The following is a 26,962-nucleotide window of genomic DNA, read 5'->3' on the forward strand; positions in this document are numbered from 1 at the left end:
GTTCTCAAAATGGAATCTAAGGTCAGTTATTATTATTTTTAGAGCATCCCAATTCAAAAGTTTGGAAACAAATTAAAGAAGGAACACATTAATATTTGAATGTTTCAACCATGTTACCCTAACAACTAAATTCTAAATGTCTCTAATGGAAAATTTCCAAATTTCTACAGTGCATACCTCCCACTGAAGAATCTCAAAATTGCAGGATTAACAGCTCAACTTTCAAACTATGCTGTTAAAAAGACAGCACCCCATTTTATGTGTTAAGTAAAATGAGGAACAGTGAAGCACAACATAAAATTAAAGGATCTTTAAGGTAAATTCAAATTCTGCCAATTGATTTAAATACAAGTTTAAGTTATCACAATATGGAAATGCACTGAATTTTTCCCTTTATTTTTATTTCAGGTTAAAACATAAAAATAAAAAACAGTATAGTATAACATTTTATGAAATGTTTCTATCATCTTATATTAACAATGAAAGGATCATTTTGTTCCACTCTATTCTTTAGGAGGCACTGTCTCCATTCATATTCAATTAATGTTTGATTCCTGCTCTCAGTCCTCCACCACCCTCCACCCATCTGTCACTTCTAATGATCTAAAATTTGATATGAATTTGATATGAATCCTTTATCATTTTGTTGGTTTTTTAAGGTAAATTAAAATATATTCATATTTTTTAAAAGCAGAACATACCTTTTACAGTCTTGTTTTCTGAATCTCAAAATATGTGAAATAATTAGAGCCAGATATCAAAGTTAATTACATACATATCAAATATCATTACAAAGAACCTCTAAGGGACTTTCAATTTGAGGAGGCATATTATTTTGTTATTGAACTTAGCCTTCAAGTAAGTGAATCATCTGCTAACCTGAGTTGATCTTTGGTTAAACAGAGATTACCTTATAATGGGATTTGACCTGAGTACTTCAAGCTTGCCTTCAGCTATCTACTAACAAAATGCAAAAAATATAACCAATTGAATAAACAGTTACCATTATGGTCAGGATCCCTGAGTATAGAGATATTGTTATTAAGATAAAGGACTCAGGAATCTGCTACACAATAGGAAGACTGTTTCAAAACTATGTTATACAATGTCATAAAAAATCAGGGTGGTATGACTAATGGCTTACTTATGTGCAATTGTTGTTAACCGTTCATCGTTTACTGCTCTCCGAACTTCAGCACGATGGCGTTCTGTTGAGATGCTATGAAAAAAAATAGCCATTATAGAACTCTGCCAAGCAGGCAGTTCTCTTCTATACTTTCATTAATGGTTAAACCAACATTTTGTTGCGGGCAGGAAACAAGATTGTTTTGTGAAAAGATATAGACAAGAGCCTAATATATATCTCTAAATGCTTCAACGTCTTAGAAAAGGATTCATACTGATTCTGTGTTAACTGAAGAAAAAAAAATAGCTGTAAACTAGAAATTACAGGCAGACAAATCAGCCTGCTATCTATCAAGGCATTACTTCCAAATCTTAGAAATCTTTGGTCATGGACAAGATTAGCAGAGTTTCTGTTTATCTAAATATGCAAACAGATATTCAATGACCTCCTAATCATGATGCTGATTGCTGATTGACTGACTGCATAAAAAGAAGATTTGGGACTTAGAACAAAATCTTCTAAGATCTTTCCTAAAGCTTAAGTGTCCATAATTCATGTTTAGTGAATATAATAAATAAATGAGAGTGGCAATATAATGCTATGTAACTTAACACCAGGGCAATAATATTTTATTACTCATTACTTCAGCTATCATCTACATTATTGTATGTTACCAGTGGTAAAAATGTGCTTATATTGATCCTTTGCCTGCAGTGAATACATATAAAGTTAATACTAAACAATTTTTTTAAAAAGAAAAACCCATTCTAGTCATAAATAATAAAATAAATACCACTCTCCCAGTTGGATTCTTTACTACTTAAAGCTAAAGGTGTAACATGGACCAAAACATTTAAACGGCTAAAAAGTAAAATTCATGAGGATACATAAACAACAAACAATAAGACTGAGAATTTGGCTCAACAATACCCTTATATTAATGTGAAATAAGAGGACGAGCCTCTTCCATATTTTCACTTAAAAAAAAAAGACAAAATGGGTTTAAATGCAGAAAGCAAATTTCAGTTTAGAAAACATTTTCTAAAAACCGCTCCAGATGTTAGAATGGATCAAGACAAAAGTACCAAGGAATACCTTTCACCATAACTTTTTACTGGATTCAAGTACCACTCCAGTAAAGCAGAAGGGACAGTTTGTGTAAGATTATAGTACCACCCACTTTCATATCAGGTATCTTCTTTGCATCCCTTTCTTCCCTCCAACTCTAGATCTTATATTCATTTGCTGCCACCTTTTCTTTCCTTCACCTATGTCAAAAGTATCTTCCTTTCCCAAGAGGTCCAAAATTAAAATAGCCTGCTTTATACCCTTTCTGAGTGGATTACAAAATAAAGGGTAAGTCACACAATTTTCTGTAACGAAGCACACAAACTGAAATAGGATCTCAAAGCACTAAAAATTTGAATACCTCTGTTCTTCAATTTTAGAGTGAAAAATAATGAACCCCTTCAAAATGAAATGTCTAGAGTCACATCATCCAAATTTTTATGATAATTTACCTAAGAACTTTTGAGAGTTCTCCAAGAAGATCTTTCTTTTCCTTGGTGAGATCCCCCTGTGCCCGAAGTGCACTGATAACTCCAGCATATGCCTCCAATTCTAGAAGAAGAAAATTATTTTATCAAGATAGGCCTTTAATATTTTAATACTATGGCTATGCATAGTTAAACTTCAGAGTTAGAAGCCTAAAATCAGTTAAAAGCAACTATTTTTTAAATTCCTTTCAAAAATTGAATCTAATAAGATTAAAATGTGGCTTTTACAATTTATAGCATTTATTTCCTATTGCCTCACATCAATCATATGTAAAATGTTTTGGTATAAAAATCTCATACATCATCACTGAAGAAACTTTAACTCACATGCTACCAACATTTGGAATAAGTTCTAGGTTATATAATTAGGCTGATAAGTTCTTAGCATTATTGAAAGGTACCTTCACTGATGTACCCTTGAAATAATTCCTTAAGCCTGACTAAGAACTTAAATTATACTCTGCCTGCCACCTGGGTAGTTTAGAATACTCTAAGTGCCTCAGAACTGAAATTCAGGAACAAAAATTCTGGTTCCAGCACTGCTGCTTACTAGGTGTGTGATCTTGGACAAATCCTTTCTCATCTCTGAACCTGTTTCTTTACCTAAAAGGAACTTTGTAGGTAACTTCCAGATCTAAGATCCTCTACATCTACAAAAACTACCATCAAAATGTCTAGTTAAGTAACATGAAACATTCTTAAAAAAAGGGGGGGTGGCCATAATGTACTGAATTATAATACCCAACAGCTTCATTTCACTCTTCACACAGAAACAACCATTATGAAATGAAACTGTCAGTCTCTAGTACTGGTTAAAATATAAAACCAAAAGTTTTTAAGTGCTCTCAATGAAACATGCCTGCCTCCCTATGTAGCCTTTGTACAGTCCTCCCACACTGACTTAAGGCTTGGCGACTTGCTCTGACCCAAGGAATATGAACAAATAGGGTGAAAACAGATGCTTGCAAAGCACTTGCAATTGAAGCTTTACTCTCTTGAAACCCAAAGATCACCAATCTGTGAAGAAGCCCAGAAAAAAAGGACACATGAAGAGATGCAGTCACCTCAGCTGTACCTAGTCCCCAGCTAAGCTCAGCTAAGTAAAGCTGTACAAGAGAGCTCAGATAATGCCAGCAATTTACAGAATGGAAAGAAATAATATTTGTTGTTTTCAGCCATTAACACTATGAAACATATGTTTGAACAAAACAGAATGGTGGGATATAAATATTCAGATTAGAGATATCTGCTACAAGTATTTGCTAATGATAATGCCTGACACAACAGACAATAAATGTGGAACATACAACACAGGCATGCCTACAGACTACGTGCTATACCAATAATAAGGCCAGTAGCCTCATTCAGTTCATATCATTCACAATTCTGTCAAAAAGAAGCTTTATATCGAAGAGTAGCCTAATTACATTAGACAGAAATGTCAGGTCCAACTGAATTACCCTAAGCACGGCCATCCTGAATGTTCACTCTGTACTAGATACTATTGACGTTTACGGTTTCTCTTGAAGGACAAGGCTCTGCCACTCTGAAATAGTAAAGGAAATACTTAATTCAAGGAAACAGACCCAGAATAGAGTACAGAAAGGCACTGAGGGTAACCAAATAAAGAATTCACTATACTCTCAATGTTTATGCCCCCATTTTTAGACTCTTTTATACAACAAATCAATAATGAGTTCTATTACACATATGCCAGATAAAACCATGCCCCTGAGGAGTTAACTGTAGAATACAGCTACAGTGAAACCAGTCATTAGGCAATTATGATACAGTTTACATGTAGTGTAAAGGCACAGAAGAGAAACAATCCTCCAGTTTGGAAACACAAGCTTTAATCAGAAAGAGAATTGTTTCCAAGTGGAGAGGGGAGGGTGCAAATGTAGAAAAAGAATAGAGAGGGTAGAGTAGATAGTATTTTATATTACTTCAGTTAACTTCCAAAAACATTTAGTAACTTACAATTGAGAGTTTTATACTAAGAAAAGTAAAATGATTGACTTGGATAGTCACTAATTCATTTCAAACTACTAACTGAATATTACTACTATAAGATGCCACGAAAAACACTTATAGGACCAAAAGTTCATTCCTCAAAACGATTAAAATAGAACAAGGGAACTACATAAATATATAAAAACAACTATTATAAAAGTCTTATTCACACATGTACGGGAATAAAGAAGATAAAAATGGAAAAGTAGGGTTGGGGTTATGGCTCAGTAGCAGAGTGCTTACCCAGCACATATGAGGCACTGGGTTTGATCCTCAGCACCACATAAAAAATAAATAAATAAATAAAAGTCATGATGTCCATCTACAACTAAAAAATATATTTTTAAAAAAATATGAAAAAGTAGTTTGTGGCCAGGCTAAGAAAAGTCTCTGATTCCTGCCTAAAAAGTTTTATTTGCTAGGGCAAAGTAATTGACTGATTGTGGAAGTAATGGCAGAAGAAAAAAAGTCAAGTTTTACCATTTGTAAAGTGTTTAGAATGGCAATGCCATAAAAAGAAATAGATCAGAGGAAGGAGGAAGTTAGAGGAAAAAGAAAAAGAAATTCCCTTTGACCTATGGAATTTATGATGATCAAGATACTATTTCAAAGAAAAAAAAATATGGCAAATATTTAAGTCTCTCTCTCTCTTCCCCCCCCTCCCCTATTGAGGATGGAACTCAGGGGCATTTTGCCACTAAGCTACATCTGAGTCCTTTTTTTTTTTTTTTTAGAGAGAGAGACAGGATCTCACTAAATTGCTGAGGCTGACCCGCAAACCTGGATCCCTCAGTTTGAGCCTCCTGAATTTGCTAGTATTGACCACTGCATCCTGGTCAAGTCTCATTTTAAATCTAAATAAAAAGTCATACACAAAACTAGGAGGCAGTAACCTCACACAAACAAAACTGGGACTCTGACCAGTTATCACATCTAGGCAATCCATAGCACTTCCTTCAAGAAATTCACTCATTGTGAAGAAGCCTTTCTAGCTTTCCAAATTCCTTCACGTTTGTTGACAACCATTTTCATGGGTTTTCTCAAATCTTCATAGATATTAAACTTGAATTTCTGGAATGGTTTTTACTCTTTAATTTTTTTTTTTTTTTTTTAGTTTTAAATGGACACAGTACCTTTGTTTTATGTTTATGTGGTGCTGAGGGTTGAAACCAGAGCCTCACAGGTGCCATGTAAGCGATTTACCACTAAACTACTGAGCTACAATCGAAGCCCCTCTGGTATTATCATTATCATTATTATTATTACTATTATTATTATTTGTGGTGCTGGGGATTGAACCCAGGACCCTGTGCATACAAGGCAAGCACTCTACCAACTGAGCTATATCTCCAGCCCATATGGTATTATTTTTTATGCCATTCTTTTATGGTGTTAATGCCAATAACAGTAAGTATAATGAAATAATAAACAAGAACACTTCAGAAAACAAAAGAATAGTCAAACCATTTTTATAAAGCCCTCAAGCCATTCCATTTAGCCAAATCAGCTATTCAATTATACTCTAGTCCATAAAGCCTCATGTTAGTGATATAGCTCAGGAGTGTTCTTAAAAATAGGACAAGGGAGAAACAGGACAGAAAGCAAAAAGCATTTACCTATCACTGGTATATTCAGTGTATCATAAAGAAATTCTCTATACCAATTTCCTGATAATTAAGTAAAATCTTTTTAGCACATAACTATTATAATTATTTTAAAAGGACAAAACTAATCTTAAAACTGTTTTAATTTTTAAATAAGGAATCTTCCCTAAACTTCCCTAAACTTTGGACCTTTGGCTAGCATTTGAAGGCAATTCAAAGGTTTGTTGTTATGATAATGAGCCAATAGGTGGGGAGGAAGTGTTTTGGCAAATCACTAAGACTCACACTCCCAAAGGGTCACAGAAGATGATATTACCATGTAGGACAGCTGTTTTCCTCCAGCAGCATTACCCACACAGCTCTCACTAATTTTTTTTAAATTTACATTTATTTTATAATGAATTTACTTCTGTACTGTACATTTTTGTTTCTTCAGGTTCTTCTGTGATACATTCTTTTTTCATGCAACCTTCTTTTCTGGTTTAGGAATAACTTGTTCCTTTTCAGTAAGAATCATCTTGATGTGATAGGGGGAGCTCATGAATGGGTTAATCTGATCCTAAACTAATTTGTTCACCTGGATATACTGAAAGACCAGAAAATCTACACATAAACCCCGCATTATTCACTGTATGTTAAAGCATGTGCTTCAAAAATTCAGCATTCTTTTCCGGATACTGACCCTGTATCCAGTTCCTGTTTGCTCTGGGCAAATCTCCTACCATTGTAATGATAGAATGGTACTCATCACATCTACAAAATAACATCTTTCAGATACTTCGTGGCTTTTCAGGTATGCATACCCTTAACAGTCTGGGCAGCTTCACTGGTATGCTTAAAGTGAACATGAAGATTTTGTAGGGTTTTCTTGGTCACATGAATAACTAACCATTTTCATAGATCACTTCAGCCATTTATGAGAACAACTAGGGATAAATTTAGACTTAACAGATATTAAAATATGACATCTAGATTCAGGCCCCAAAACCTAGAAACTCTAATTTAATATACTGTCTGTTCCTCTGTAACAATTTCAGTTATGAAATAAATATGAGTCTCGCTTATAATCAGCAGATAGGAAATTATGTTAATTGCTAGCGTATAGAAAACGATCTTCAAATTAGTACTAAAAGTTGAGATATAGCATAAAATTTTAAAGAGATGAATGATTGACATCTTCCAGCACACCCCCAGAAAAAAATAACTCTCTTCAACTTGCTAAAATAATACTAGGAAGTGGTTTGAAATCCTCAAAGTAGCCTGAGGGGAATAAAAAGGGCAAGAATTATTAGCAGGCAGGGCTAAAGTAGTGATGATTCTATCTGATTTAAAAACAAGAATTCCCAACAAAGATTTCCTTTGAAGCAAAGATTTAGCTACAAATAAGTGATGTTTGAAAGTAACTGCTTTAAACATGCTCAGATGTCAGGAATCATCACAGGCCCTTATCTAAGTAATTTATACCCACTGCCAACACATTTGCTTCCTTTTTCAAGTTATTTTTCATTTATTTCATTTATTATACTAGCCTGAGACTTCAATGATAAGTCCGCCTTAGAGTCTAAGGCAGCATTTCTCAACTATGGATCTTCATCTGAATCAAAGAACACAGAAAACAATTTGGGTAACTTTTTCTCAAATTTTATCAATGATGACACATGACTAACACCATTCTAGATGCATGGGAGAAGTCAGTCCATTACATACAATAGATGCCTTGGCATTAGGACTTAATTCTCTCCCTAAATGTCAGTTGAGAAAGGTTGCTATAAGGGAAAAGAAGCGCTAAATTGTATATTATTAATGTAAAGTGTGTTTTATTTCTGATACTAATAAAATATAAGTTAGAAAAGAAGGCAAATCTTGCATTAACTGAGAATACAAAAATAGTACATAATTCACACATATGCTAAAGTGTGACTGAAAATCATATTCTCTAGGTCAAATACTGACTCCCAAGACTTACTGTCAGCATTATCTTGGGTTCCAACCTTCAATCTTTAAGATACAGGACCAAAAAAAATAACCCCTACCTTTTAGGCTTAAGTGAGAATTATGTGTGATATTGAGTATAATGGACCCAGAATAGTCAAACAACTCTCAATGAGTCTTAACTACTCATATTATGATGATTCATGCACCTCCTATGTACGAATCGCCATGCTAAGCACTGGAAAAATAACAAGAAAAGTGAGGACTATACTATACCACCAAAGGATCTGCGGTATAGCAGGAGATATTACAACCATACAAACAACCATGATCCAAATAGAAAGCGAAAACATCATAGAATGAAATAATGAAACATCATTTCATTTCATCAAAAATGAAAATCATACCCAATTTTCGAAGAATCCTTTTGCATTCATCCCTGCTGAGATCCAAAAGGGTTGGCCACACAACAGGCATTGCTGCTTCTGTTTGGTAGCCCCAAAGAGCTTGTCCTCCCTACCAGAAGTGAAAATAAAATAGCAAATTACCAAAGTACATTCCAAAGGCCACTCACCTGGAAATCCATCCACAGGTTAAGAAGTTAAAAACAGTAAGATGTCTCACAATAATGTTTTACTACCACACTTTCCAACTTCTGACAAGTGAAAAATTAAATTTTTATGAATTTATGAAATTTTTATTTTTATGAAAGAGTTTACTATCACAGGAAAGACTATAAGCTTTAGAGTCAGTTCCTAGTTTCAATTTACTGGTTGTGTGATCCTGGGTAAACTGACCTTTCTGAACCTACACTTTACAAATCTATTGAAACAGAGTAAATACTACCAGTTTGTTATGAGTATTAAAGAACAGTGTATGTCAAGTTCTTCATAGTGGCTGACATGTAAATTAAAAATAGACGCGTGTACCTGTGCAACCTTGGACATGGGATAGTTGACTTCCCTGAACTTCCTCTTGAGATAAATAAGTAAGGCTCCTAGCGTGTCACTTGGGTTAATGGAACTCAATAAAGAATTCTCCCGTCAAATCTTAGCCATGAAATATTAATTTAGACCCTGTAGTCATTAAACCATTACTTGCCGAAAGTTTAGATGCCAGGAACTTATTTCCTACTGGGAATTCCCTAGTCTAGAAGACAAAAAGACACAGCGCTGGGTGTTCACACAAAACCTGCTTAGCACACTGTAGACCCGCTGTAAATATTTGCAAAACAGATAAAAAGAATGGCTGGCGGGAGAATAAAATGAATGAATGAATGAATGAATGAATGCGCTCACTGTCTAGCCTAGGAGTAAAACACTGAACAGAAATAACTGTGTATCCTGTTCCAGGTGCTGGGGCTGCTAACTCCGACTCTACGCCCGAAGTTGAGCCCCCCTCCCCCTACTTCCCATAGTCCTCTCAGCTCAGAACCAACCCAGAGCAAGCAGAACTGGACTGCGCGCCGCAGCTGGCAGGATGACATAAAGAAAGGGGTGTGGAGGAGGAAGAAGGGGCAGAGCCAAAGGAATCCTCTCCCTCCACAAGCCTGTCCCCGCCTCCCGATAGGATCCTGAAGGCGGCCGGCGGCCGCCGGAATCGAGCACCACGTCACGGCATCCCAACGCGTCCCCGCCAGCAGAACCCACCGCCCGGCCGCAGCGCATCAGAAACCCGGCAGTAGTTGCCAGAGCCCGCTCTCGGAACACGGATCTCGTAGAATCCTCCCCCACTCAAGTGTCAAGGAGGCATGCCCGCCCCGCCCCCTCTGCAAACACGCACTCTCTCGCACCACCACAACAAGAGCAGCCCGCCCAGGCCCTGCGCCCGCGACTCTCAGAGCCGATCCCAATGTCAAGCCCGCGAGACCCAAGTCCCTTCAGCCAGCAGCCGGTGTCAGGGGCTCCAGCCGGCATCCGCGCCGCGCTCCCTCCTCAGCGGAGAGGACAACGGAGAAAGAGTAGGCGCGCGGACAGCCAGCCAGAGCGGACTCGACGGGAGGCTGCCAGAGCTGGACCCCGGCATCCCAGCACCAGGCCTGCCGGAGCTCCCCTCAGTCCACCTCCAGGAGCCCCACGATCCCGTTAGGAAACAACGGAGGATGGGGCTGGGCGCCCCAAGCCGGGCTCCGAATGCCTGGCTCGGCACTCCTCTGCCCTGGCTGCTTGCCAATTCTTCCCAGGACCCTGCCTAAGAGTCACCCACCTGCCCGGCCTTTCGGGGCTCATCTAAAATGCTCCTCCGCCAAGACTAGGACACACCAGGAATTGGGTTTGTTTGCGGTGCCTCAGAAGGGGCAAGATGGCGACAAGTACCAGGGCGCAGGCGCAGCCGCGCGCTGCCGGTCGGGAGGTGTAGTTCGCCTTTCCCGCCTTTCGAAGAACGGGTACCAAAAGGCCCTCCATTCATCCTGTCCCTCTTTTCCTTCGCGTATTGAAAGGGCAGGCATCGCGTGGGATGCTGGGAGTTGTGGTCCGAATCCAAACTCCATCCTCTTTCGCTCCCGGTTTGCCGTCGCACGCGCAAAGAAGGCTGGGATTGTAGTTCCTTTGGCTTTGGCTTCTCCCACATACCCTCCTGTCTCCGGCTTCGCGCGCCTCTCCTTCGGCTGCTGTCTTCCAGCCAATCGACTGCGCTCTCTGCTACGTGTGACGCCACACGTAGCGGCCAAGATGGCGCTGGTATCTGGAGCTGAGGCTTCTTGGCGACCTTTACTCCAGCGAGGTTAGGTACATAGCTTCGTTTCTGAAGGGCGATTGAGGATTAGGATCAGATTCCTCAGCGTCGTGGGGGCAAATATCAGTGGCCTCCAGCCGCCTAGACGACCACTCGAGAAGACATAGAGTCCACGCTACGAGAACAGTGAACATCGCAGAGATCGTGCCCGATCTCGGGGTAACGGAGTTGCGAGTAGAGAAGGAGAACCGGAGGTTTTTCGACCGGGTTCCTGCATACGTGAAGTGGGAATGATAATGGTATCTGGCGCTATATCTGTCAAAGGAAAGAAGCAGAAGGGGTTTATTTGAGGCACTACAACGTGGTAGGTTCACCCTCAGCCTTTGGTCTTGTTTAATCACTCAACAATTTTGTAAAGGTCTTGTCACCCCATACTTTACAGATAGAAAAGCGCCCAGTGTATTGTTATTCGGGGCCGTGAGATCGAAGCCCGTGCCTGGTATTTTTGAACATTCTAGCAAATTTTTGGTTGTTCCTCCCTCTAAATTTTGTCCTTATGGTAATATAGGATGCGGTAGAAATGCTTAAGTCAAAAGGAGTTTTTATTATGCATTCTGCTATTTCTATTCCTTCTCGAAAAATAGAGTTGTGGCTGGGCAAGCAGCTGAGTGGTAGAGTGCGAGAGTTCCTCGGTTTGATTCCCCAGCTCCGCAGGGAAAAAAAGAAAGGAATACTACCCAGTGGGGATGTTGTGATACACAACTTAGGTAAAAGTTGTTTTTATAAATTAAGAACCATTATGAACAAATGTGTGAGATCATTGATGTTGGAGGATAGGAAGAGAAAATAAGTGACAGCACTTAAATTTCTTACCCTACCTTACCCTTCCTCTTTGATCTTCCAGTACATTTATTTGAGGCCAGTAGCTTAAGAATTCTTGGTAAGATGGTAAATGAAATCTTAATAGAAGACTTTGTAAAATTTAACATACATTCTTGGATTTGAGCCTTGCAACATCTCAGGCAATTGTAATTAAGATCCAATTAAGGGCTGGGGATGTGGCTCAAGCGGTAGCGAGCTCGCCTGGCATGCATGCGGCTGGGTTCAATCCTCAGCACCACATACAAACAAAGATGTTGTGTCCGCCGAGAACAAAAAAATAAATATTAAAAAAAAAATTCTCTCTCTCTTTCACTCTCTAAAGAAAAAAAATCCAATTAATTAATTGGGGTTGTGTCTCAGTGGTAGAGCACTTGCCTAGCATGCATGAGGCACTGGGTTCCATCTCTGACACCACATAAAAATAAATAAAATGAAGGTACTGTGTCCATCTACAATTTATATATCCCCCATGCCATGAATGAAACTGGAACTCATCAGTTTCACACAGCTAGGAATTGATAACTGGGCTGTGTAACCCCAAGTCTTTTGGAACTCCAAGTGTCCTTTCTGTACAAGGAATATCAAAATGACAGAAATGGAAATACAAGGACTTATAAAAACAGAGCCTTACATGAGAAGCAGCATTTAAGTGAATGTAGTTACCTGCATTTGCTAGGTGCCAACCATTGTTCTAAACAATTTAGAATTTAATATAGTTACCAACCACTTCTTGAGGTAGAAACTGTTATTATCCCTAATTACAGTTAAGGCAAATGAGGCAGAAGAAGGAGGTTAAATAGCTTGATAAAGGTCAGAGGTAGTTTTTAACGAGCTCCTAAGTGATGGTGCTGTCAACCACTACTTTCTACCTCACTCCCCTTTTTTCCTAATAATTTTTATTTATTTATTTTACTTTTTTGCAATCAGAAACTACTGTTTCCATTTTGTCTCTAGCTGCTTCATAATATTTTCTTCTTAAAGGATCAGACTCAAACTACCCTCAAAAAACTTTCCCTACCCCTGCCATTCCCTATAGGATGAAACAGGCAGTCAATCCCATGTCTGTCCCCACATCACTTACTACACACGTTTCAAAGCGCAGAACACTAATTTATGGTCATTTGAAAATTCCTGACTATAGATAACAATTTTTTTAAGGCAAGGGGCCCACCGGATCTGTGTACTCTTGTGCCTAACACATAACTAAAATGTATCCAGGGCTTTCTCTGTTCCAGGTGCCTTATACTAGCCCCATTTTATGAATGAAGAAATTAAGCCATAGAATGTTTAAATAACTTGCCCAAGGTAACAGGCTAGTAATTAGCAAAACCATGATTTCATGTGAAGGTACTTTGGCTCCAGGAAGTGTGTGGTCAATAAAATGAGAGTCACCCTACACTTACAAAGAAGAAACTTAAGTGGTTTTTTTGTTTGTTTTGTTGGTTGGTTGGGTTTTTTTTTTGGGGGGGGGGGCGTGTGGGTATGGGTGTGATGCTGGGGATTGAATCCAGGGCCTTATGCATGCAAAGCAAGCACTCTACCAACTGAGCTATATCTCCAGGCCCCAAAACGCTAAGATTTAATTATCCTATTAGACACAAATAATTATAACTACCTCTAGCCTGGGAAAATGTACAAAAACATAATACCTGTCTAAGCTTCATTCCCCTACCAACTAAGCAGCTTGGCCTTAAATTTCAAGATGCCTTCTATCTACCACTCTTTTATTGTCATGCTATATTGGTAAAGGTAGATCTCACCATTATGACAAAAGTGTCTGTGAAAGGCAAATTAGAATGGATAAGTCCTTAGAGATTTGTTTCTACATTTTAAAAAAAGAAAAGAAAAATCAGTTGTGATTGTGGATGCCATTAATTAAGCAGCTTGGGAAGCTGAGGCAGGATGATCACAAGTTTAAGGCCAGTATGGGCAACTTAGCAAGACTTGTCTAAAAATAAAAAAAGACTGGGAATGTGGCTCAGTGGTACAATGTCCCTGGATTCAATCCTCAGTACTGAAAAAATATAATGAGATCTTAAGAAGTCAAATGATTTAACCAAAGTCAATGGGAATTTCATGGCAGTACTGGAGCTGGACTTTGTTGACTGCTCTTCTCTATACAATATGGCCCTTAAATTCTTACTTTTAGGAAGTTTATTACCACACTGATGATAGCCAAAGTGTGTACTAAGAATGGAAATATCAAGACAAAAAAGTAGAATATCAAATATTAGATAACATAAGTAGATCCAGGAGACAGAAAAAAATGAACTGGAGATACCTTAGAATTACATGCCCAGATTCAAAGGATTATCAAAAAACAATTCTGAACAATCTAAAATGGATTGGAAAGTAATTATTAGTTGTCTTCATTCAGCACCCTCACCTTCCATTGAATTTTAGTAGTTTCTGCTTCCCAAATAGCAAGCTTCATTATTTTAGTGGAGTAACAGGTCCTTATCACCTCTGTGGATTGGGCTTTTTACAAACCCTTTTCCTTCACAGGAACTTAAGTGTAGCCTTTGCCCAGTACGTCCACCATATTGCTATGGCTGTCAGAGTGAGCGGTCAAAAACTCATTGTATCAGTTCTCTTAAATTTTTCCATGACTCCTAAATACCAACAAAATAAAAATTGTAGTGTTTTTTGCAAGCAAGCCTGTGCTAGCTGTATATCTCACCTTTTCCTAGAGCACTGCTGCCACCTCTTTACCTTGTCTAGAATCTTGCATTTTCCTTAAATTCATTGGTTCTCTTAAAGTTCTTTTGAGACTTCTTCCTGCTCTCCCACTTTTCATGTCTTGAACCAGGAATAAAAATTGACATTCTTGTAACTTGTCGCTACAATATCCAAACCAATCTACATTGAGGCTTTCACCATTAAGCCATGTAATCTCCATTCCTTCACTGTTAGGGAGAAGATTTTTGAAGTGTGCAATCATCAGCTTAAGTTGCTTCATTGTCCACTGTGATCTTAACACCAGTATAAAAGCCTTTCGTTACTGCTGCTGTTCATTTCTGGGACCATATCCTGCACTTTGTTCTCCTGAACTGTTCTGAATATCAGCAGCCATGGCAGTTCATGTTCTAAACAAATCCTTCTTTTATTTCAGATTTCTTAGTCCTTTGCACTTACCAAACCTGCTCTTCAACTTCAGTGAAATCTGCTGGCTTACAGTTTTCCTAGTTCTCCAAGTCTGTTCCCCTTCACTGGATTTACTTCTTCCCATTCTATCCTGGACCCTACAGTCATTTATTTCAAACTCAAGTCTTTTCAACACTTTTCAGTGTCTCTCTCCTTCCACATTGACCCTAAAACAGACCTTAACTACAGGTCAGTTTCTTCCTTACATCCTTGCCCCTTATGTATAGAACTATTAACCATTAGTGCCTCATAAATTATCCCAAATTATAGGGGCTTAACAACATTTAATATGTGTATTATAAATTTCATACTGTTTTTGCAGTTTCTGTTGGAATCAAAAGTGGCTTAGCGTAGGGCAGAGGGTTGGGAAGGAAAGGGAAGGGGCAGGGGATTAGCAAGGATAGTGGAATGTGATAGACATCATTATCCAAAGTTCATGTATGAAGACACAAATTGGTGTCAACATACTTTATATACAACCAGAGATATGAAAAATTGTGCTGTATATGTGTAATAAGAATTGTAATGCATTTCGCTATCATTTAATTTTTAGAAAAATCAATAAAAAAAATAAATGGAAAAAAAAAGTGACTTAGCTAGGTGATTTTTGCTCAGGTTTCTCAAGAGTTTGCAGTCATCTGAGCCTGATAGACTGGAGGGTCAGTTTCCAAGGCAGCTCACTCAGTGTGGTTGGCAAGTTAGAAAGGCAAGAGGTCTCAGTTCCTTAGTAAGTGGATCTCCCTACAAGGTTGAGCATTTTCAGGATGTGGTAGCTGAGTTGCCCCAGAACAGTGATCCAAAAAAGAACAGTCTAAAAGCTACAGTATCACAATGTGTACTTATGTAGGAATATATGATATAAAATGAAGTTTATATATACATGCATAAATGGATATAACACATCCCCTGAAAGGGAATTTGTACAAAGCAGAAAAGCTAGAAAAACTTGATGGGAACAAGTTGAAAAAGCATTAGATAGCATTTGCCAGGTGCGGTGGTGCACTCCCGTAATACCAGTGGCTTGGGAGGCTAAGACAGGAAGATTTCCAGTTCAAAGGTAGCCTTAGCAAAAAAAAAAAAAAAAAAAAGGCACTAAGCAACTTAGTGAGACCCTATCTCTAAATAAAATACAAAATAGGGCTTAGGATGGGCTCAGTGATCAAGTGCTCCTGAGTTCAGTCCCCAGTACCCCCCCAAAAAAAAAAGTGTGTGTGTGTGTATGTGTGTGTATATATATATATTAGATAGCATTTACTGAAGACCCATTATAAAAGAATAACTGGTGTGCATCTCATTTAAACCTTATGCCGTCCCTAAGATATAGTAATTATTGTTCCATTTTACAGCTGAGGAAACCAAGCCCTAGACAGAAAAAATAATTCATCCAAAGTCACGTATCTCCGAAGACTCTTCCCAAGAACACACAGATATTAAGGAATTCTAGTTATCCATGTTTGCCTAACAAACCATTGCTCACAAATTTCTAATTTGAGTAGGGCTTTGTAGGGTTAATTAACCTCTACTCACATCATCTGACCAGTCTGAAGGCTGAGAGATGAGGTATGGAATCATCTAAGAGCTCTTTTATTTCTATAATCAACGTAGGCTGTTGACTGGAATCTGGTGAGGTTATCAGCTGAAACATCTGTTTGTGGCATCTCCATATGAGGTAGGCTTCTTTACAACATATGGCCAGATTCCAAGGCAAGTGACCAGAGAGAGAAAGATAAGGAAATTGTCATTTTTATAATGAAACTCTGGAGGCAATTTAGCCTTATTTCTACCATATTCTTTATTAGAACAGTCAAGCCTACCTAGATTCAAGGAAAAGGAAAATAGATTCCATCTCTTGATGGAAGTGTGGTAGAATTCATAAAGACCATGTGGGACCAGGACTATTACTGTGGCCATTTTTAGAAAATATCAATTACCACAGTTCATAACAATTTATATCCCCCCCTACATGCAAAAATAGTCCTTCCGTTTCCTTTACCCAGGATCCCTCAGAGTTTCTTCCCATTATGGCAGAAGACTTAGGCTTGAGGACCAGGATTCTGTCATCTAAATCAGGGCCAGGTGTAGGTAAGATTTCTCAGTTGTAGTTCCTCTCCCTGTGAAGACCTGAGAATTTTTCACTATACATCCAACATACAATGGTTTGACAGCCATAGGATAACCTTTTGTTTACACATTTATGTTAAAAAGGGAAGCAAAGGCCCACAGAGTCATTGGACCATAATAATTCTGAAACTATTTCTCTAATAAGGGCTCAAGTCTTATGGTCTATGCATGATCCTCTGCAGCTCTTGATTCCACCTTTCGTACTTTGTGAGTTCAGCTTTCTGAGTCATTCTTCTTTTTTCATTTAAAAAAAAAAAAAAAAAAAGCTGATGTTTGAAGCCAAGTAATTTCTCATTCTTCCAGCTCAGAGAAGTTCAGGAATCCAAAGGCCAATTTTCTTTTTAAGCATTTTGTTGCTTTTGATCTAAATATGAAGTATTTACTTGGATACAATTCTCTTAAAATTTTTTTTTAGTTGTTTTGTTTTGTTTTGTTTGCAGTACTGGGGATCAAACCCACAGCTCACACATGCTGGGCAAGTCCTCTACCAAGAGCTACATCTCCAACCCTGAATCTTTCTAACAAACCATATGAAAAACCCACTCACAAACCTCAAGATAAACTCTTCTGAATCTTGCTCTTCCTGTAAGGGTATTGTGGGGCAATAAGCTTAACGTTTATTACAATTTTATTCTTTCTTAAAGATCTTCAAGGCATACTTTTAAGATCCTCAGCAGGGAGCTGGGGCTGTATGTAGTTCAGTGGCAGAGCTGCTTACCTAGCATGTATGAGGCACTATGTTCAATCCTTAGAACCACATAAAAACAAATACAATAAAAGCATTCTGTCCATCTTCAACTACAAAAAAAAAAAATTTAAAAACAAAAAAGATCATCAGCAGAACTTTTGTCTGAAGCGCCACTATAACTGAGGTCATGCCCTTGACTTTACCTTTAGACTATGTTGTCCTACTAGCACCCAAGATTTAATCTCCATCCAGAAGTAATTTCTTAATTTTAATATCATCTGCCTTCTGTAGAAGCTAAGAATGATAAATTTTTATTTTTAAAATTACCAAGTCCTAGCTCCCTTATCTTTTTTTTTAATACTTTTAGTTGTAGAAGAACACAATACCTTTATTTAATTTATTTAAATGTGATGCTGAGGATCTACCCAAATGCCTCACATATGCTAGGCAAGCAACCCCAACCCCTCCCTTATCCTTAATAGTTTATTCTTTCTTTCTCTCTACTTTGTTTAGAAAGCTTATCAATAAGGTCATCTAATCCATTAGGCACATTTTCTATTTCCATGTTATTACAAGTGACAATATTACTAGAATTTCTTCTTTTTTCCCCTTTTGCAAAAAACTGAGGATTTTTTTCCTTTGCTGTACTGAGGATTGAACCCAGGCTAGACAAGCTTTCTGCCACTGAGCTACAACTACCACCCCTTTTGTTTTTTGAGACAGTCTCACTAAGCTAATCAGGCTGGCCTCAAATTTGTGAACCTCCTACCTTAGTAGCTGAGATTACAGGTGTGCTGTACTGTGCCCAGCTGCTGACAGCCCTTTTGAAGATCTTTAGGTTTTCTCCAAGACAATCCACTAACACTGGTCACAAAACTATATCTTAGATATATATTATAAGAGTATTCCACTCCTGGTATCAAAATTTGACCTGATGATCAATTGCTGCATAACAAAACAAAATTTTCTAGCCCCAAATAGAAAGATTTATTTTCACCCAAGAATCTGAAATTTGATCAGGGATTGGCAGGGACATTGGCCATTTTTAGGAAATGCAAACTGCAACAGTCAAACCAAGATTTAAACTTAGATCTGATTTCAAAAACACATGCTTTTCCCACTGTATCTGCATGATACAATTGTCTTGCTTTTTAGATGGATGAATATTAAATTTTAAAACCAAAATAATCTGTGTGCAAAAGAAGAATTAAAGGGGGAAAGATATAATCTGAAAACAAACTACACAGAGCTGCCAACCAGCTCCATACAAATATGGTGAAAGCAGTTAGTCTCTGCTTTTACTTTGCTATAAAAAAGAATTTGTATAAGCAAGGGAGTGCTTCTTTAAGGTTAGATGTGTCATTTCTCTCCTAAAAAATGATTTCAGTTAAACATTAAAGAATTTGCATATTAGTAAAGTTCATTTTTTGTTTATTATTGAGTACTCACTGAGTGAAGCAGTGTGCCTGACTCTGGAGAACAGATTAATAAACTGCCTTTTGAGATCTCATAATTTACAGAGGGGAGACAGATGTATAGATAATTGCCATAGAGATGGTGTCTGTGGTTTTATGAAGTTGTGAGTAAAAGAGTTAAGGAGCCACTCACTCTTCCTGGGAGCTAGCAAGAAAAAGTCACCAAAAAGGCAACACATAAGCAGGGCCTTAACAGACAGGATTAAATAAGGAACAGATATTCAAAGCAGAGAAAGAAATAGCAATGGCAGATTCACAAGCATAAACACCGGAATTTGGGGAAACACAAGCATTTCAGGTTAGTCAGGGATTTTTGAGTCGCCTCATCACTGATCAGAGATGAAAGTTCTGACTCTCACTAAGCCTTATCTGATACCTTCCCACCAGAGAAGGGGAGGGGCACTACTTTACCACCAGGTGCAGATAGAAATCCATGGTCTACATGTGGCATTTATTGAGAGGGAAAGGGGGAAGTATTGAGAGAAGGCCTTGCTACTGCCCTTTTTTAGTTGTAGTTGGACACAATACCTTTATTCTGTTTATTTTTATGTGGTGCGGGGGATTTGAACCCAGTGCCTCACGCATGTTAGACAAGCACTCTACCACTGAGCCACAGCCCTATCCCTTGCTACTGCCCTTTGAGAATGATAGTCCAAGCTTCCCTGTCTTCTCTGACATGAACACAGGAGTGGGGAGAGGGAATTAGTTTCATTTCAGCCTGGCTAGGGTTTGGCCTTTGTGGGGGAAGAGGGTGTTCTGTTGTATTCAGCTAGAGTAAAGCACTTATAGTCTTAGCAGTTTTCTGTCTTGTGAGGCTGCTCCTTTCCTAAAGTTTTTTTTACAAGAGAGAGCTAGACTTCTCAAGGCTTTAAAAAAAAAAAAAATCTACCCATTGGGCATTTCTGAGTAGTAACTTCTCCCTTGCCCATTCCAGAATACATGAGATAAAAAGAAAACCCAAAGAACTCAGTACCATGGTATTCTTTGAGTATTAAGTTCTGCACTGGCCAATCTGCTTCTCCACCTTTCATAGTCGTTGTTGTCGTCGTCGTCTTCTTTTAGTAATTATTTGTTCTTTTTAGTTATACATGACAGTAGAGTATATTTTGACATGTTTTATATATATATATATATGAGTCAGTGTTATGTTTATGTGTGTTTTACATATAATATTTTAAATGTAATGTCCAGGATTTTTAATTCTACCTAGAAAAAAGAGTAGAAGTAAATAAACTACATCTTCCTGTAAATGAAAGTCTCACTTGACTTTTCATAAAGGTGTGAAGGCAATGCTCTGTGCAAGAGACCTCAGAGAATGAAAAGGCAGGTTGCATGCAAAACACTTAACTGACAAAAATAAACAGCCCAATTTAAAAATAGGTAAAAAAAAAAAAAAAAAAAAAACTTTTGAAAAGACTCTTAACCAAAGAGAAAAATATGCACACAAAATGTGCTGAACATAAGTTATTAGAGAAAAGCAAATAAAAAATCACTATGTGATACCACTAATAAAATGGCTAGAATAAAATATCCTGACAATGCCAAATTCTAGTGAGGATGTGGAGCCACTCATTCATTGCTGGTGGAATGCAAAATGGAACAGAAGGTTCAAAAATACACTTATGAAATGCTATGGGAGTAAGGCCTATAATTCCTGCAGTGTGGGAGCTAAGGCAGGAGGATTGCCTGTTCAAAGCCAGCTTCAGCAACTTAGCAAGACCCTGTCTCTAAATAAAATATTTTTTAAATGGCTGGTGATGTAGTTCAGTGGTTAACACCCCTGGGTTCAAAATCCCCAGTACAAAAAAAAAAAAAAAATTCTATGGGAGCAAGAAAAGGATTCTTCCCATCACAGAGGGATTTGTAGCACGGTAGCATTTAAACTGTGCCTCATAAAATTATCAGGTGTTTACCAGGCAGAAGTGAGGGGAGAATATCAGGAGTTTCAAGGCAGGGGAGTAAGAGATGCAAAGCACAGAAACAAGAGGACATACAGCATGGCAACCTCTAAAAGCAAAGTGAGCTGAATGTGATGGCACAAGCCTATTATTGAGAGACATAGCAAAGAGGATTGTGAGTTCAAGGCCAGACTGAGCAAGTTATCTAGACCCTGTCTAAAAAAAAAACAGCATAACATGAGGAATGTTAAGATTCTTCGTAGTCCTCAGCTGGGAGTTTTTGCCAAATAACTTCAAGCCCTCTATCAAAAACTGTAATGGACACTTCAGGATGAAAATCTTAGATGTCCTCTGAGCTGGTTTCTATGCCCTAACAGTTTCTGGGTCTGCAATTTCCATAGTACCTCATGGGAGAGCACAAGACTTAATAACACAAGTGATTGCTATTTAATCCATGTTGTAACCTGAGTGGCAAGAATTTTGCCTGTGCCTTGGACAGTGATTTGACACTGATTAATGACTTGATTATTAGGAAGCCAAAGAGAATTGCAAATGAAAACAGAAATAAAGACACAGTTTCACACATTGAGTTTTCCCTTAGTTCATTTTGGAAAAATGAAAAAAAAAAGGCATTTTTTTTTTAAGGTTCACCCAAGTGCTAAGATTCCTCAGGTGAAGAGCTGATGATAATCAGTAATTATCCAAGGTGAGATCCAAGATATTTCATAAAGATGGAAATAATAACCCTGTCAGAAATGGAAATCAGCTATTATGGGGGAGGGACCTATAAATCCAAACATAATATCCAACTTGTCTTCACCTCAGAGAGTTTCCAGCTGTTTATGATGTTCTGCTATGATTTGCCAGAGATGAAATGCATTTTTTAAAACTCTGCTGTAAGCCAGCTGAACGTAAGCTTGGAACCATATTCTTTTTCAAGAAGTGTTGAGCACTTGTGAAGTCTGCAGAGAAATGGTAGAAGGTGTCCACTTTCTTGTCAGTTCCAATTAAGATCTTTCCCATGTGACCCCAGCGTTGATCATTATTTTCTAAGTGAGCTAGTAGAAGATCAGGTCAGGTCTCTCTTGGGTTGAAAGGGCACTTGTTGAGAAGCTGTGGGCTTTAAAGGTATTACTTCAAGGCCAGCAGTTCATATCCAACCCTTGTTAAAGGCAGAGGTAATAGAGGAACACACGCTTATAGAGAGCTTGGGGAGTATATTGTTGAGAAATGATTGCAGGAAGGAAATGATCCAAATAATGCTTGTATGAGTATGTGCACATGCAGACACAAACACACGCACATGCACACAAACATCCTGCATATAAGGCAGTAGTAATAGCAGTTATCTTACCATATTATGTTTAGTTGGAGACTCCTTGAGAGCAATGACTGAAGCTTTTAAAGCTCTGAATCCTCAGCAGTACAGAATTAATAAATGGAGTGTTGAATCTGAGAAGGCAGTGACACAGGCATGTGGCAATGTTTTTCCAATAGTCACACCACCCTACCTGAGTTCCCCACAAACAGGCCTTGCCCTTCATGCCCTACCTTGTGGCTGTATCCCTCTCATTCATTCTCTTCCTAGAATATTTTACCACATCCCTTCTTCCACCTCTTTGCCTTTTTAAGTCTTTCAGAATCCTTGTTCTGTGTAGTCATCTCACTGTCTTTTCTTTTTTAGATTTTAGATTTCTTTTTTTTATCTTTCTTTTATTTGTTTATTTTTATGTGGTGCCGGGGATCAAACCAGTGCCTCACGCATGCTAGGCAAGTGCTCTACCACTGAGCCACAACCCCAGCCCTGTCTTTTGAAAATAATTCTCTAAGCACAAATGGGAGCAGGGAATGTTCTTAGAAGTCAGAAAGTTCTGAATTTGAATCCCAGTTCCACCATTTTTCAAGTTCTTTACATCAAGTTCAAGTTACATAACCTCTTTATGCTTCAATTTCCTCCAGATGGGTTTTTTGGAATGATTTTATGTGATAAAATATGTAAAGCACCTTGCTCAGTGACTGATACAGGATAGATTATCAATGAATAAATGTTAGCCTTGCTCACCTTCCTGTATGAAACCCAGGTCAGTTTATTAAGTATTAGTTTCCTCTGCCTATACATTATTTGACACCTCTCTGGTTCCTATCTCCAACTTCTCCATTTCTTTATCAGATACATTTACCACTTTCACCATTCCAGAGTTCTTATTTATGCCTCTTTTCTGGAACTTACTTAGTATAGGCCAACTTGTGCTGTAACTTATTGTGTTTCCCTCCCCCATAGACTGAAAATGTCTCAAGGGCAATATCTCCAACAATAGTATGGGGACTAGTTTAGGATAGACATTCCATAAATGGTTGTCTAATTGAAGTAATATTTAATCCTACATTCCACAAGGCAAATGAACATGTAACGTGTCTTTTCCCAACAAGTGCTGCATGGTCTAAGTAGCAAGGAGAAAATTCCTGGCAATTAAGTGGTTTACAGTTGATTGCAGTCCATAGACCAAGTAAGCAGAGCCTCAATTCCCAGATGTCTTTGTTTCTCTCACTTCTAACCTAGCCAGGCCAGGGAAACATTCCCATAAGAGTAACCCAAAATATCTTCTTTTGCTGATCTGATTATAGAAGAAATACTTTCTTTGGAGAAAATGCACAAGAGTAAATTTTTTCTGCACCTCCCACCCCAAGGATAGAAAGTGGAGAGAGGAAAATTGAAGCCAGGGGAAAATCTCAACTGAAGAGATGAAGAACAGATATAGCCAAGATAACAGATATTGTTCTGGGTCAAAACTTCAGAGTCTAGCCAGGCATGGTAGCACATGCCTGTAATCCCAGCAGCTTGGGAGGGTAAGACAGGAGGATCACAAGTTCAAAGCCAGCCTCAGCAAAAGTGAGGCACTAAGCAACTCAGTGAGACCCTGTCTCTAAGTAAAATACAAATTTGAGCGGGAGATGCGGCTCAGTGGCCAAGTGCCCCTGAGTTCAATCTTTGGCACCCCCCCAACCCCCTCTAAAAAAACATAAGTTTTTTAAGTCTAAGCCATAAAGGATTAGATCTATACCCTTGAATTCATCTTAGGAAAAGAAACAGAAGCAAAACAGAATCTTTCCCAGAAGCTATTCTTTGCAATGATATCTGCATTAACAACTAATTGGAAGTAATCTAAAACTTCAATTCAACAAATATTTTCTGAAATACCAAATACAGGGCACTGGACTTGTGGAAATGTAAACCTAATCTTAGTCTGTTATTTTATGCACTCGATTATTTTCTTCATTGGGAAAGCACAGCGTTTTAGCCAGTGTTCAACTAAAGAAGCAGAACTACTGTGAGTTAAGGAATAAAGGGTTTATTATTATAAGAATTTGAACTTTTATGACGGTGAGAGTAGCTGGGGTAAGCATACTCTGAAGGTAGCATACTCTGAAGCAAGGATCACCAACTAGTTAATTCCAGAAGAAGCCAAGCACAACCAGCTGTCATTTAGGGGCTATAAAAGAAGAGCTGATGGAAATATCTACAGAATCTTTGGATCCGTAGCCAAATGTCTGGTGGTGGGCTTGAAGCAGGTCAGGAGTCAGGAAAAGCTGGGTGAGTTGAGGAAAGTGAGGACAAGCTGGAAACTTCTGTCACCTCTTCATCTGTTACTATTACAAACTCCCATTATTGTCAGAGCATAATGGCTGTAAATTCACTTCTCCTTCCCAAAACTCGTGCAACTATTGCTTTTTAGTCAATTTTAATCAAGAACCATACAGTTGCAGCTTACCCAAGATGACCACTTCCATAACCATAAAGTCGTTTCTATAGTGGAAAATAATTCACTAAAATGGAAAAAGTCTGGACTTTTAAGTCCATCAGGCCTGGGCTCTAATCCTGGTTCTGCTCCTCTAGCAGTATGACCACAGGTAAATTCTCATTTGGAGGACTTAATGGATCAGGCTTCCTTCCTCTATGCTGCCATAGTCCCTGTGCTTCTCTCTATTGAAACATTTATGTTTTATTGTCATTATCTGTTAGTTTATATGTTCATTTTATAACAGTTCATAGTTTTCTGTAAATTCAAGCACAGTGGTAATATCTGGCTCCTCTCTGTGTTTATCATGTTTGAGTGCCTAGCAAAGTGCAAATGTCCAATAGATGTTTCCTTTGACAATGAGTTTTTAAAACAGAGAATAGAGGGGCTGGGGTTATAGCTTAGTTGGTAGAGTGCTTGCCTAGCATGCACAAGGCCCTGAGTTCAATCCCCAGCATCACCAAAAAAAGAAAGAAAGAAAGAAAGAAAGATTGAAACAGAAACTCATCAGACTATGAAGCTGGTAGTGGAACCCAATACTAAGACATTAAGGCAGTAAGACCCATATCTGTGTCCACTATCAGCACCCTATAAAAACAGGCTCCAGACACCCTCACCCCTTATGTCTTAAACCATTCACTGCATCCTACTTCTCAACTCATAATCATCACAATTTCAGACTCCTGGGCTTGGCTTCTGTTTATGACCCATTATCACCTCTTAGACCTGTTACTTGAAATATTCAGGCCTTGGATCTCTCTCATTTGAGTTTTCATTTTCCTCTTTGATTACGCTATTTTTACTTTGTTGGCATATTTTCCACCCCCTACCTGAGGTTCTTAGGTTAAATACTATGAAAGTCCTTGCCTTCGTGGAATTCTTAGGCTGATAAACGACAGAAAAGGAGGCCAGCAGTTTCAGGACAGCGTGGTAAGAGGTCTGGCTGAAGCATGTCCAGAGTACTGTGGGCAGATAGAAGAGCACCTAACCTCTCAGAGAGAAGGCTAGCCCTCAGAGGAGGGTAGTTTGATCTGAGTCTTGAGAAATTGCATAGGAGGTTCCCAGGCAGAGAAAGGGAGGATATGCCTTACAGAGAGTAGCAATGCAGAGGTGTGAGGACAGGAGAGATCAGAGTTTGGGGGACCACAGATGGCTTGGTGTGGTGGGAAGAACATGACAACATAGTTGGCAAATGGAGGAAGATGACTAAATTTCAGGTCATGTATGTCTTCCGTTCCAAACTAAGGAGTTCAAGCCTTACCCAGTAGGACAGAAGTTGTAAATTATCAAGATGATTTGGCCCAGAGATGTGCTTTATTTGCCCTACATAATTTTTGTTTTTTCTTGTTTTGTTAAAATTTTTAAATTGAGAGCTCTCATAGGAAGTTCTGGATCTCTACCTTCTGTAGAAAAACAAGAAGATCTGGCCATGCTAGAGTCTCATACATTCCCACATGAACTGAGTGTTGTCTTTTTAGATCCCATATGTGTTTTGGAACTGCTACTCTTCACCACACCCTTTGTCATCATATTTGCACTCTTGTTTTTCTTTAAAGGGAGAAATAGTTCTGAGTACCACTGTCTCTTTGAAAAGAAGAGAAATGGAGGTTTAGACCACAGGAGCCAGGCATTTCACAAAATGGGAAAGATGCATGTCTCTGCATGGAAGCAAAGAAACTCCCCGCTTTGAAAAACTTCACATTTCTCCTAAAAACAGTTCTCTTCATTTGTTTGTTATCTGAAGAGTGATGACTTCACAGGGCCACCTTACTTTCATAAGATCTTGCAATACTCAGACCATCAGGAAGGAATGTGTCGGGTGTGCTAGTCTTAAAGAAGGTGTAGGAGACATGTACATGTCTGGGCAGAGCTTGTCGAAGAGAGGCCAGCACTTGCTCTCAGAGCCTCAAATAAGTGATGAATCAAATAGAAAGAAATTGAGAAGACACAAAAGTGCTTGTCCTGGGCCCCAAAGCAGCTAATGGCAGGAGTTCTCTGTAGCCAAAAACAGCCCAGAGGGAGTGCAGTACACTCCCAACCCCTGGAACTA

At 38.5% G+C, this 26,962-nt stretch overlaps 1 protein-coding gene across 7 annotated transcripts in view; it reads right to left on the minus strand.

Annotated features, from left to right (window-relative positions):
• The window catches only part of Emsy (EMSY transcriptional repressor, BRCA2 interacting), an 82,283-nt gene extending 71,741 nt beyond the window's left edge, over positions 1 to 10,542 (minus strand). For all 7 annotated transcript variants that reach the window (XM_076846606.2, XM_076846609.2, XM_076846605.2 and 4 more), the window contains exons 1-4: positions 10,437 to 10,542; positions 8,639 to 8,747; positions 2,647 to 2,746; positions 1,145 to 1,219 (exon numbers count right to left, since the gene is read on the minus strand). In XM_076846606.2, the coding sequence (XP_076702721.1) occupies positions 1,145 to 1,219; positions 2,647 to 2,746; positions 8,639 to 8,708 (245 nt within the window). In that variant the 5' untranslated portion in view covers positions 8,709 to 8,747; positions 10,437 to 10,542. The remainder of the gene's footprint in view (positions 1 to 1,144; positions 1,220 to 2,646; positions 2,747 to 8,638; positions 8,748 to 10,436) is intronic.
• Positions 10,543 to 26,962: the final 16,420 nt, after the last annotated feature.

This window comes from Callospermophilus lateralis, chromosome 2, assembly GCF_048772815.1.
Source record: "Callospermophilus lateralis isolate mCalLat2 chromosome 2, mCalLat2.hap1, whole genome shotgun sequence".
Lineage (NCBI taxonomy): Eukaryota > Metazoa > Chordata > Mammalia > Rodentia > Sciuridae > Callospermophilus > Callospermophilus lateralis.